General features: G+C 46.5%; 1 protein-coding gene across 1 annotated transcript in view; it reads left to right on the top strand.

Annotated features, from left to right (window-relative positions):
• The first annotated feature begins 362 nt into the window (after positions 1 to 362).
• The window catches only part of Gna13 (G protein subunit alpha 13), a 36,016-nt gene continuing 23,553 nt past the window's right edge, over positions 363 to 12,825 (top strand). The window contains exons 1-2 of the mRNA XM_032912102.1: positions 363 to 804; positions 3,065 to 3,291. Of these exons, the coding sequence (XP_032767993.1) occupies positions 723 to 804; positions 3,065 to 3,291 (309 nt within the window). The 5' untranslated portion in view covers positions 363 to 722. The remainder of the gene's footprint in view (positions 805 to 3,064; positions 3,292 to 12,825) is intronic.

Here is a 12,825-nt window from a genome sequence, read left to right as displayed (position 1 = left end):
CTATGGGAAAGAGCAGTGGAAACTGTAGAAATAAGGATGCCTTAACGGAAAGGGGTCTGGATGGGCTTTGCTTACTCGCCTCGGGGCTCCGGGAAGCGGTGGCACTAAAGGGAAACAGAAACTCTGGATCCGCAGGCGCGCGCGCGCCCAGGCTGGCCCACGTGACCCCGGACTCCGCAGTTCTCCGCGCGCGCTCCCGGCCTCAACCAGGCCAGCGAGCGCGTGACTCGCGCCGCCCCCCCAGCCCCCGCTGCGTGCCTGCGTGCGCGCACCCGGCAGGCGGTGGGCGCGCGCACGCCCAGAGGGCCGCCGCCCCTCCCCGGGCCCGCCCTCCTTCCCTCCCACCCTCCCCCGGCCGGCGCGTCCCGCCCTGGCGAGTCAGTCCTCGGGTTCCCTCCCTCCCCGGGCGCGCTCGGGCCGCCGCTGCGCTCCCCGCCCTCCAGCCGCCTTGCCGGAGCCACCCGCTGCCGGAGGAGGAGGTGGAGGAGCCGCAGGGGCCCGCCGAGGCGGCGGCGGCGGCAAGATGGCGGACTTCCTGCCGTCGCGCCTGTGCTGTCCGTGTGCTTCCGGGCTGCGTGCTGACGAACGGCGAGGCCGAGCAGCAGCGCAAGTCCAAGGAGATCGACAAATGCCTGTCGCGGGAGAAGACCTACGTGAAGCGGCTGGTGAAGATCCTGCTGCTGGGCGCGGGCGAGAGCGGCAAGTCCACCTTCCTGAAGCAGATGCGGATCATCCACGGCCAGGACTTCGACCAGCGCGCGCGCGAGGAGTTCCGCCCCACCATCTACAGCAACGTGATCAAAGGTGCGGGGCGCGGCGGGGCTTGGGGACCCCAGGGGAGCCGGGCCGGGCACCGCCCTCACCCGCCGGTCCCAAGTCTGAGGAGACCGAACCAGACCAGATCGGACGGGCAATCCTGTGGGCGCGCCTCGGTCACCGTCCTGTGCGCCGCGGTGCCCGAGTCCCTTCGATCCCGGACGCCCTGCTGTCCCCCCGCCCCCTCCCCGTGCTACCCCAGTGAGGGTCACGGTCGGCCCCGCACTCCGCGGCTGGCCTCGCCCCCTCCGAGAGGGAAGTGCGGCGAGCAGGGTGACTCGGGGCAGCGGGGCAACTTGTGTCCTCCCTGAACTCCAGGCACGACCACCCATCAGTAGCTTTAGGTTCTATTCTTCTTCCCTTATTTGCCCGTCCAGGGTGGGTGACTCTAGTAACCCGGTCTGTCACCCTTACAGCTCTGGGCGTCCTAGGCCACCTCTTGACTTAAGCAAGTTCTGGAACGGTTGTAATGAGGAAACTTTTTTTTCCCTGAGACTCTTGTCAAGGGCATAGAGTGACAGCCTCTAGAGCCTTTTGAGGTAAGAGTATGAAACTCGCGTTTACTGAACTGGCATCAGGAAAGTCTATTAAAAAAAAAAATAGCGCCAGTGGTTTTATCGGCTCATTGCTACAGGATGTTTGTAATTACAGCCCAACATGTTGCACACTTTTTTTTCTTTTTGCTTAATAACTTGAGGCAGGAGAAAAACGGCATCGTTACCAATGCTTAAACGAATTCATGTTTAAATATAAAGACCCTTTGGCATAAAGTCTTAGAAGACCATCCAAGACAAGTTAGTTAGAGGCGGGGAATATGCATTGAGTTGGATGATGGGCTTTACAAATCCTGTTGAACAGTGTTTTAAAGACTGTTCCTAAGTGAAAACCACACAAAGTCTTTATTCCTTAGTGTTCAGATAAGTCTCGGAGGTGGCTTTTTATTTTGTCGTTAAAAGAATCGCCCTTTTTTTCCCCTTTAGTGTCAAATATTTTCTGTGTAAGAGAAGTTGGCAGGATTGGGGCACAGCAGCCGATTTCTGAGGGGTCGAGGAGTCACCCTATTAAATCTTGGGCTCAGAAGCAAACTGTAAGATTGTAGGTCTTTTCAGGGAGTTGTTTCAAAGCCTGTTTTTTGTTGTTGTTCAAGAAGTGCATAAGCAAACTCCCTCATGGGTCCCTTCCTCCCCCCATCAGTGTTTCAAGTAGGGAAGAACTAAAGAGGATGCGTTGCTGGGCAGTGAGAGGAGAGGGCGAGGCCAAGAGCAGACCTTGGCTTGCTCTTACTTAAGACCTTGTACCTTTGCAGTTAAGTGAAAAGGATGGTTGTGGGTAGTCTGCCCTAATGCTCAGCACAAAACTAATTAAAGTCTCCTCTAAGGCTGTAAACTGCACCTTGCCAGCCCTTAATTGAAGGTGCCTTTGTATCCTGATACAGTTGAACTTAAAAGAATTATGTTAATGAACAGACTTGTGAGTGAGGGAAATCACCTGCTTTTCCTTACACACTGGGCCTAAGAGCTACTTTGAGCACTATTGTGTGATCAAGTCTAAGTCTAACTAGGCATCTTATTTTCTTCAATCGCCGTGGTCAGAAAAGTGAAAGCTTAATTTTTTTTCTTCGAGTATCCTAAGAAATGACTTCCCGGTGACAGAAGTAGCAGTGTAGCCACAGGGTCGTGGAGTTCGGGCTAACCTGTGTAAGTGAAGCCTCGGATTATTTTGCAGTTGGTTTTCCTTTTGGGTAACTCTACAACCAGTGTGTGACTGCACTGATTAGAAGCTTGGTCTGAGGAAGCTTTGAGGTTCAGTGTGTCCAAGAAGACAGTGTGGGCAGGGAGCTGAAGGACTACGACTGCACACCGTAAACCGTTCTTAGCGTGTGCCAGGCTGACTTTAGCCTGGCTTCAGGCTAGACAACATTATTTATTTTTTTCGTCTCTGGTTTTGACTGCCCTCCTCCAGAAATGGTTTTTATGAATCGCAGCATATTAAAATCCTTCCCAAAGTGTTCTTGTTATTAATATTTTCAAGGCTTCTGGTTTTGAGAGACAGTGAACACTTGTTTCTTAAACCTCTGAGAAGATAAAGTTTTGTTTTGATTTTGGTCTCCATTTTGGAAGTGGGGCTTCTGTGATAGCTAAAAATTAAGGAACCAATACTGACCAACCCTGGGGCCAAAGCCTCTCATGGTATCTTCAAGACTCTTCCTCACAGTTTTTTGTTTTTGTTTTTTTCTTTTTAAACAAAGGTATGAGGGTGCTGGTAGATGCCCGAGAGAAGCTTCATATTCCCTGGGGAGATAACAAAAACCAGGTCCACGGAGACAAGTTGATGGCATTTGATACCCGAGCCCCCATGGCTGCCCAGGGGATGGTGGAGACTCGAGTTTTTTTGCAGTATCTTCCTGCTATAAGAGCCTTATGGGATGACAGTGGCATACAGAATGCCTACGATCGGCGCCGGGAATTCCAACTGGTAAGACATTCGCTTCTCTAAAATGTGTTTTTATTTATCTATTTTTATTTTTCCAGTTTTTATTTATGTGTGCGTGTGGGTACATGTATGCCCCAGAACATGTGTAGGCACCAGAGGACAACTTGTGGGAGATGGTTCTCTTCTAGCGTATGGGTTCTGGGCATTAAACTCAGGTCCTCAGGCTTAGTGGCAAGTGTTTTACCTGCTGAGCCACCCTAACCCTGAGGTGCTTCTGTTTAATGACATTTAGCAATGTCAGGTTTAGCACACTGTTATAGACTTCCACAGTGTAATGTATCAATTCAAAACTGTAACCTCAGAAACTCGGTTTGCTGTGTGTGCCTTTTACTAAGCAAGGTTAAAAATGAGGTCAACTCTGTAGGTGTAGTAAAGCTGTTTTACTGGTTAGAAAGTAAGGTTGGAATGACTTTCCCCAGTATTCTAATTTTGTTCTCTTTAAAAAGTTATTTTTCTTACAACTGTGACTTCCATGTTCTTCTCCAGCGATGGCTTTTTAGAATAGAAGTTTGGTTGGTGAATGTGGTGGTTTACGTGTTCCAGTCAGCCTTTGAACCTCTTATTCAGTGACACAGATGAGTTTGCTATAGAGAGATTAGAATCTTTTTCTTTTCTTGCTATGTAGACCAGGCTAGCCTTAAACTTACAGTAACCCTCCTTTCTCTGCCTCTTAAGTGCTGAGATTATAGACATGAGTCCCACTGTAGCTAGCTGAGAGACTGAACTCTTTCTTTATAAGAAACAAAGTACTATTTTCATGGGAAATAATTTCCATTTGTTTTCCCTCCTTTATCTTAAAAAAGATTATAAGATACTTTGTAGCTGTTATACACCATTGAAGAAAGAGTAGGAAAGCCCGATATAACCCAGGGCTAAAGAGAGATACATGGACCGGGTTAGGTGGTGGTTCATGCCTGTAATCTTAGCTCCTTGGAAACCAGAGGCAGAAGGATCACAAGTTCCAGGCCAGCCCGGGTGACACAGCAAGGCCCCGACTTAAAAAACAAAGATACAAAAACAAGAATTGAGATGGAATTTTTAATCAAATGGTTTATAATCTAATTGTGAGCACTTTGATTGTATTTGGTTCTATTTGCCGAAAACCAGAAAGGGTCCATCAGAGTAGCAATGTGGTCAGTGTGCAGTTTAGCAATAGTTCAGGTCCTAAGCACTTTCCTGTAATGTAATTACAGTAGAGTGACAGTTAAAGCAAAACTGCTTAGGAAATTGTTTGATGATGTCATGAACACTCAGGAGATCCTCATGGGTGTGACTAGACAGAGATGTACAGCCACCAGACTTCCTTAGTGCCGTCAGTATTCAGGAACAGTCTATGCTGTTCTAGAACAGTTACAAGGAAGGTTTATGGTATCTTTTTGGCTAAACCCATGTCTTGTGCTCCTTGGTGTTTAATGTAGTATGTCTGGCTAGTATAGTTCATCATGGATATACATCATGTTAAATCTCATTGAGTGCTGGCAGCATTGTATATCAAGAAGTATGAGTTTAACTTGATCAGTGACATGGAGTCACCAGATTTCTGACTAGCTTTGACCTTTGGTCCCTGTCGTCACTGTATTCTGGAGTCTGGGCTTGCTCCCCACATATCCCCTTTCCTTGCTTTCTTCTCCACCCTCCTGTTTGAGGGCAGCTTCTTGGCCTTCTTAGTTTCTTTTCTCGGTAGACACCCTTTCCAGTGTTTTCTCAGATGTTTATCTTCCAAAGGCCAGGGAGAAAACAGCTCGTTCCACAGTAAGCAGTCAGTACACCCTGCATGAATAAAGGAACAACAGTGGACCTGACAGTTCCCTGTGGGAAAGAAACTTCTGTTTGTCCCAAGCCTACCTAATTGAAGTTGGGGTGCCACGGACAGATTGTGAATCTATGCTTTCACATCTGAGTCTCATATTAAGGTCTGTGTCCTTGTTGAGAAAGCTTTGTGTGTGTGTTTTATTTACGAATAAACAAACCTACTCAGAAGGCCTGTGTGTTCTTGACTCGGGCCAGCTAATGTTTCAGTAGAAGAATGCTATCAGCACCAGGGAGAGGCAGGCTCCAGAAATACCTTTCCACCCCGGATAAAAAAGTAGAGGGGCAGACAAGAAAATAAAGTTGGCATCTACTTGTAAAGCAGATCGAGGATTGTCCTACCCTGAGAGTGTTTCAGCACTGTCAGCAGTGCCTGGCCGTGGGGGGTACTTGACTATTGTGTTTTTTGAATGGGTAATGGTGTTTGGCACTGAGAGAGCACATTGCTTGTTAAACTCTCACTTGAAGTCACTGTCAGCACCTTTCCCTCGTAGAGCAGAGGCCCAGGTGCTGTCTTCTCTTCCGTAAAGTTTGGGAGTTCATTCATGTCTTTTTGTGGTGTTCTTTGTTGCTCTTACACTTCAGAAGTGGTCTCCCTGAGACAGCATGGGATTACTCAGAGAGCGCTCTTCTGCCTGGAGAACGTACCTCTTGTTGTGGGTAAAGGCTCCAGTTAGCTTACCCATGATTTCAACAGTATAATTGATAGGTAGCCACACATACCCTCGTAACCTCCTAATTCCCATGTGGCATGACTTTCCACTTCCCTAGCTCTCTTTATATAGCTCTTCTGCCATGGTTTTTCTGGGTCACATGTATACATTAGATCTTTATTTGGAACAGTGGTAATCAGATTTTTATTGGTTTATTTGTTTATTTGCTTGTTTATTTTAGTTCTTTCTTCCTTAATGTGTTTTTTGCCTGCGTGTAGGTTTAGTGCCCATGGAGGTCAGAAGTGGATATTAGATTTCCTAGAGCTGAATTTATGGATGTTTGCGACCCTCCTCCACACTCAAGCTGTGACATAAGCTCCTCTCCTCAGTGACTAGATAAATGTTTTTAAAAGGTTTCCTTTTGGCCTGTGGTTGATTCTTTCAGACTTCTTACGGAAATCGAAATGAGAAGAGTTGCATTTTTAGAGCTCCTGTCACATCTTACATTCTGCTTCAGATGAGCGAGTGCCTCTTGGTTTTTAGACAAAAGGTGATGGAAGTGACCCTGCAGTAGAACACTCCTTTGTTAGCTGGAATTTTGGGTGCTAATATGTTTTTCTCGAAATTCTCACCATCAAACATGTCCCTCTCTGGTGAGTTTCTATTGTGGGAAACTAAATAGCTTACGTGGAAGAGAAAAACCTCAGCGTCACATTGTGTCCAGACGTCAGGTGGCTTTCCGGCTGTAGCTGGCACATGCAGGTGATCTGTCGGAAGGAGTGGTCCTTTAGCTTGTACCTGACCTTGGTGTCAGTCCTGGAAGCCTACCACTGTGCTTGTGAGACCCGTTGTCCCTTGGAAAGCTTCTCAGCTGGCAGTGGCTAGGGCACTTGCTGATGTGGATGCCTGTCTAGGTGAGAGTGGGTGGTGGAGGGCTGGCTGGATATGATGCAGCTGGCAACGCACACTAACCAGTGCCTAGGAGTCCGCGCCTGCCAGTCCCCCAGCTCAGTTTACAGTTACAGTTGAGCAGTATAAGCAACACTGGCCACAGAGGACAGGACAGGGTGTGTGACAGGGACAGGAACAGGGGACAGCTTCCTAGTTTCTGTAAACAGTTTAACTTTGTCAGCATTAGTACAGCTTCCTGTAATGGCCAGTCTGCCTTTGCAGCTCTTGAAACCAAAACTATTCTCCTTGTCCCCTCAGAGGGGCTTGGGTGTTCTTGCTCAGATGGTATGGGTTGTGCTTGGTGATGGCTTCATTTCTCTAAGCTGAGATTGTTACTGGTGAAGACAGATTCTTCTGCAATCTCTGTAGCAAAGTAGCTGTTTTGGTTCATGAGTGGTCTGTAAAAAGGAGCTGAGTTTCAACTAAGTAAAACTAGTATCCTCTGTTCTGGTTTGTAAAATATTTTATCTGTACTGCAGCGCATACTGGGAATAGAATACCATCCAAGTCTTTATTTGTTCTTTTAACACAAATTTGGATTTGCTTTAAAAGATGATTTAGGCCAGCATTGAGACATTCTCCTGTTTAATCACTGCTCTCATAAGGCTGAGGCAGGAGGATCTTGGATTGGAAACTAGCCTGGGATGTAAGGGTTGTGTTGGAGACCCTGGACAGAGCCAGCAGCCCTAGGGGATATGCTTTTAGAGAGTAGCATAGTGCCTTTGTATCACCTTTGAGGGCAGAGTTTCTGGTAAGGAGTTGGCGCTGCGGCTAACAGGTTGATTAAATAAGAAAGTGACTGAGCAGGGATACAGTCTTGTGAGAATTGGGCTTTAGTTTCAGAATTCTACTCCGTGTGTGAACCTATTCCAGGGCAAAAGTTTATGAGCTCACTTTAAGGAGAACAGAAGCCTAAGCACTTCCTGGATGGAAACTCCAGTTCTCCCTTACAGACAGGCCTGAGCTTAAACAAGTCGGGGCATCTATTAATTTTCTAGAGAGTTCATTGATGGCACTGATAACTACAATTCCTGTTTAGTGCCTTAGTGTGGGGACAGTTGCCTGTTCACCAGTCACCGCTGCATGTGTTATCCCCTGACCCCTCAGCAACCAACAGTGACAAGATACTTGCTGTTCCCATCTCACAGATGGAAAAGTGAGGCGGGGCACAGTCCTTGATGCTTTGGTTTAGACCTAGTAAATGATCGTAGACTGGAAGTGGAGCCCTGCCTGCCGACCCAGTCCATCACCCCTTGCCCTGTCACCGAACCATTTTGCAAGCACTCAAACATTATGTCCCTGAAACAGTCTCCTTCCCTCTGGTTCTCAGCATTTTTGGACTCCTTCTTCCTGGAGAGCCAGCACCCTCTATTGGGTTCCAGCACATAGTTTTGAGTATGTGCAAGGTTTTGTTAATGTTTGGCCTCGCAGTGATATTCACATATCCCTTTTACATTCTGAGTGTCCGTAGCGCTCCTGTTTATTCCCTGTGTACGTTGTTAACTCACAGTTGGGATGCAAGCACCCTTGGATGGCACTGACAGTGAGCTTGCCTTCTTGGAGTGTTCTGTGTGCAGCTCTATCTGGGGCAGGCTCGGCTTGAGTCTCCATTCTGTAAAGGCTCCTCACTGTGATGGAGTCCTCATCCGAGGTGCTGTTCTCAGAAATGTCACTGCAGAGTGGTGCCTGCCCCGTGCGCGTCTGTTTCCCAGATTTGCTCTTGCTGTGGAGAAAGGAATATCAGACAGGCCATTTTCACAGAATTCTTTGATGATGCTTCTCGTGTAGGGACGTCACCTGCCCATACTGTGTGTGTGAGCACCCAGCTTGCTGCTTGTCACAACTTTGTGTTTCCGTCAGAAATGACCTCATTTTAAAAATCCTATTTCTTCATACTTGCAGTCTCTTTTATTCCTTGCTTGAGCATACGTCATTCTTAGCTCTAGCCTTGTGATACCGTTTATCTTTGTATTTAAGCCTGTTTTTGTTAACAAGATGCTTCTTTTCAAAAGAATTTGTTACAGTCACGGGAGCAGAGCAGTTTCAACTGGGCTGATAGGGATCAAAGAAATAGTTCGAGAACTAGACTTTTGTGTCCCGGCTAAAGTTGGTGACATCGTAGTGAGGGTAGTCAATCTTTCACGTTTAATTGTTGTTCTTTTATAAAATGCACCAAATGTTTGTTTCTTTGGGACACCTCAGCCTGGCCTTGAACTTGTGATCCTCTCACTCAGACTCCTGAGTGCAGGGGCGCAGGCTTATTGCACCATGCCCAATTCAGGGTTTTAGTCAGTGTGGTGGGAGAACTTTCTCATCTTACGGTGTCTGTAATGGACATAGACCCCTTGGGTAGAATTTCTGTTGATTTGTTTCACTTGTGTACTTGCATATGCTTTTCTTTCTCATACTGTTAAAAAGCTAGCCGCTTTCAAAGAATGGACGTAGGTGTCAATGTAACCCCTTGAGGCGGTTTCTGGCTGGAGGGTTAAAAGCAGAGCAAGCAGACAGGTCAACCAGAGTCCTCCCTGGCTGTCAGTGTCCTCCGTGAGGTAAGGCAAGTCCCCAGCCTCTCTGATTTGTTTTAAGTGACCATAAAATACAGACTATGGGTTCTGTTATCTGTTGTGGCGATGCATGGGGTGAGCCATGGAAGACCTTCTCACGACGCCTGGCTTTTTTAGTGGTGTTATTGTTAGCTATTGATATTCCTTATATCCCAGCCACACAAGTAGCTGTCAGAAGAAACACAGTAGGTTGTGGTTGGTTGCTAAGGTGACATGGAGTCACTGGATTCTGAGTCGGTGGAATGTGACTGATTGTGTGTCTCCAGGAAGATCTCAGCTCCAGGAGGGCTGAGGTGACCATTGGTGCCCTGGTTCTTGTCGCCTTTTAACAGTGCCTTGCTTGATTTTCAGATAGAAATATTTATGTGCATGCCTATGTGAGTTTATGTACAAACCGTGTTCACCACATGTACTTAGGTGCCCACAGACATCAGAAGAGGGCATTGAACCCCCTCTCAGTGTAACTCAGGTTCTAGGCAGTTGTGAACTTGCTGTTGGATGCATATTTGTGAATGGTTTTAAAAATAAATTCTTTAATCCTAAAGAATCAGATATATCCCTGGTCTGAAATGCCTGGGCTCAGACACATTTGGGTTTCAGAGTTCACATCTTTTTAGGGATGGCAGCCCAGGCCTATAGGTGATGTTCACCCTTGTGATGTGTGCATCCTTGTCGCACACTTTGTGACAGCCTGAAAGCAGCTGTGTAGCTTTCCAAGCGAGCCTGGGTTTGACTGAGACATGATGTCACATGATGTCACATGATGTCACATGATGCCAGGCACAGGCTTTTCCACTTGCAGCATCATATCAGAGCTTCGGAAGTTTGTATTTTGGAGATTGGAGATTACTCTACTGGCATTGAAAATAAAGTGACTTAAGTAGTAAAGCGTTCTATAGAGCGCTGTTAGAACTGACTCACTGTGGAGTTCCTAGACACTGAGAAGCCCTAGTCGTATAGGGAGAAGGGTGCAAATCCCTGTGCCCTGCTGGAAGTGTGCTAAGGTGTCTTCCACAGGTGTAGGGGCCCTGCTCACCACCCCACTGCATGCTCACTCTCGTCCCCTTGCCATTGTCTCTGTCCCCTCTGTGGCCCTTCCACATGCACACAAGCCTCCCCTTTCCTGCTCTGCCATTCCCCTGCCCGTGACTTGGCAGAGGTCCCGTGAGTTCCCAGTTTACAGAGGACAAATTAGCCTTCATTTCCAAGGTTAAAAAAAATTCCTTACGTTCTTATTTTTTCAATGCTCAGTGTTAAAAATGATTTTATGTTGCTTTTTGTAGGATAAACAGCATTTTATACAAAGATAACTTTAAAAAAAAACCATTAATCTAATAGAGAATTTCTACTTGCTTTTGATAAAGAAAAACAGATTTCTCATTTGTTTTCCTTAAAAAAGAAAAAGAAAACAGTCATTGATTATAGTATTAAAACATTATCCCTATCGTGCCTTGACTTTTTCAAAGGTTTGGGGTTCTTTGAACCAGAGCATTTATATTTAGTTTGTAATTTTATTTAGTTAGAACAATTTCTTTCTTTCTTTTTTTTTTTTTTTTTTTTAGAAGAAAAAGAGTAGAAATGACTATTTGGAATAGGAACTTTTATTTTTAATCCTGGGATACTGTTTTCTAGTCTTGGAGTAATTTTTTAGAAAATATACGTGCATGAGTGTCTTGCCTGCTTGTGTTTGTGCCCAGCCACATGCAGTGCACATGAAGGCCAAAATAGGGTGTGCGGTCCCTTGGGATAGGAGTTCTGGGTGATTAGTCACCGTGTGGGTGCCGGGAATTGAACCTCGGAGAACAGCCAGTGCTTTTACCCACTGAGCCGTCTTTCCAGCCCAGTAACTTCACTGAATGTCTCCGTCTCCACCTCCCTGCTCTTTGTTCTCAGGTAGGGTCTCTACCGCTCAGGCTGACCTTGAACTGTGCAGTCAAGGATGGTCTTGAGCTAACCCTGACTCCACCTTGGTGATGGGAATGTGGACATGCACCACCATACTGATAGCTGTTCATTCATTCATTCACTCATTCATTCATTCCTATGGGAGGGCCGATGCCTGTGCAGCACGTGCTTGCTTGCTGCCCTCAGAGGCCAGAAAAGGGAAGCAGGTCTCCTGAGTTACAGATGGTTGTGAGCCAACTTGTGATGCTGGGACTCAACCCTGGGATCTTCTGGAATGATAGCCCTCGCTCCTGGTTGCTGAGCCGTCTCTCCAGCCCTTCTTTGTTGTTTGTTTATCCCAGTGCTAGGGATTCCAGCACAGTGAACATCAGACTTGTGCTTTCAGGTTTTCCTTTGTTTGGCTTTTGAGAGAGGGTCTGGCTGTAGCTCAGCCTGGCCTAGAATTTGTAAACCTCCTCCCTCATCTACTGTGCCTAGTTCCCAAATGCTTTTCACTGTTTTGAGGTAGACTTTGATTAAATTTCCTCTGAGACAGGGTCTTACTCTATAGTGCAGACTGGCCTGGAGCTTACTACTTAGCCCAGGTTGGCCTCAGAGTCACAGCTCTCTTCCTTCCTCAGTCTCCCCAGTGTTGGGTTGCAGGTGCACAAGTCACCCACCACATGTGGCACTAAACATGAATGGCCTGTGACGAAACACCAGGAACAAAGGCAAGTTGGTAAGGAAAGGGTTTATTTGGCTTACACGTCCACAACACATCATTGAAGTTAGGACAGGAACTCAAGCCGGGCAGGAGCTGATGCAGAGGCCCATGGAGGGTGCTGCTTACTGGCTTGCTCCTCATGGCTTGCTCAGCCTGCTTTCTTACAGGACCCAGGACTGTCAGCCCAGGGCTGACACCACTCACAATAAGTAGGGCTCTCCTCCATCAGTCACTAATTAAGGAAACGTTTGCTCTACAGGCTTGCCCACAACCTGGTCTTATGAGGAATTTTTTCAGTTTTTCTTCCTCTCAGATGACTTTAGCTTGTGTTCTGTTGACATAAAACTACCCAGCACACCATCCAGTTTAAACGTTGGTGTTATAGGCCAGCCAGTGGTGTCGTAAGCCTTTAATCCTAGCACTCAGGAGGAAAAGGCAGTTAGTTCTAGGACAGTCACATCTACACAAAGAAACCCTGCCTCAAAAAACAAAAAATAAAAAACAAAATGATGTTACAATTTAGAGAACCAAGGTTCCCTCCTTCATTCTAAAGTATTTGCACTTTTGACTTTAACATATGATATCTTAATCTGACTTAACAGTTTTGTTTTATAGCAATTACATTTTTATAGAACTACTGTTTATATCTAATTTTTTGCACGGCGGCCATGTTTTATTGAATAGATAAACACTGAGTTATATGTCTGATGCTTTTATATTGGCGTGTGTGTGCAGGTGTTAAGGTACTTTAAAATGTCTAATTTCTTATAACCTGTTTTTTTTTTTTTTTAACCTCTTCTCTAATGTGGAATAAGAAGCAAATATAAAAAGATGGTGGGGGTAGGAAGCCCTGGGTAACAGAAAAGCGGGGTGCAGGCTCGCAGACTCCGGGTGCACCTGCAGTCAGTCGCATGCCGTTGCACACCCATTG

The sequence above is a fragment of the Rattus rattus genome, chromosome 9 (assembly GCF_011064425.1).
Source record: "Rattus rattus isolate New Zealand chromosome 9, Rrattus_CSIRO_v1, whole genome shotgun sequence".
Taxonomy (NCBI): Eukaryota; Metazoa; Chordata; class Mammalia; order Rodentia; family Muridae; genus Rattus; species Rattus rattus.
This window is presented reverse-complemented; position numbering and strand designations above follow the sequence as displayed.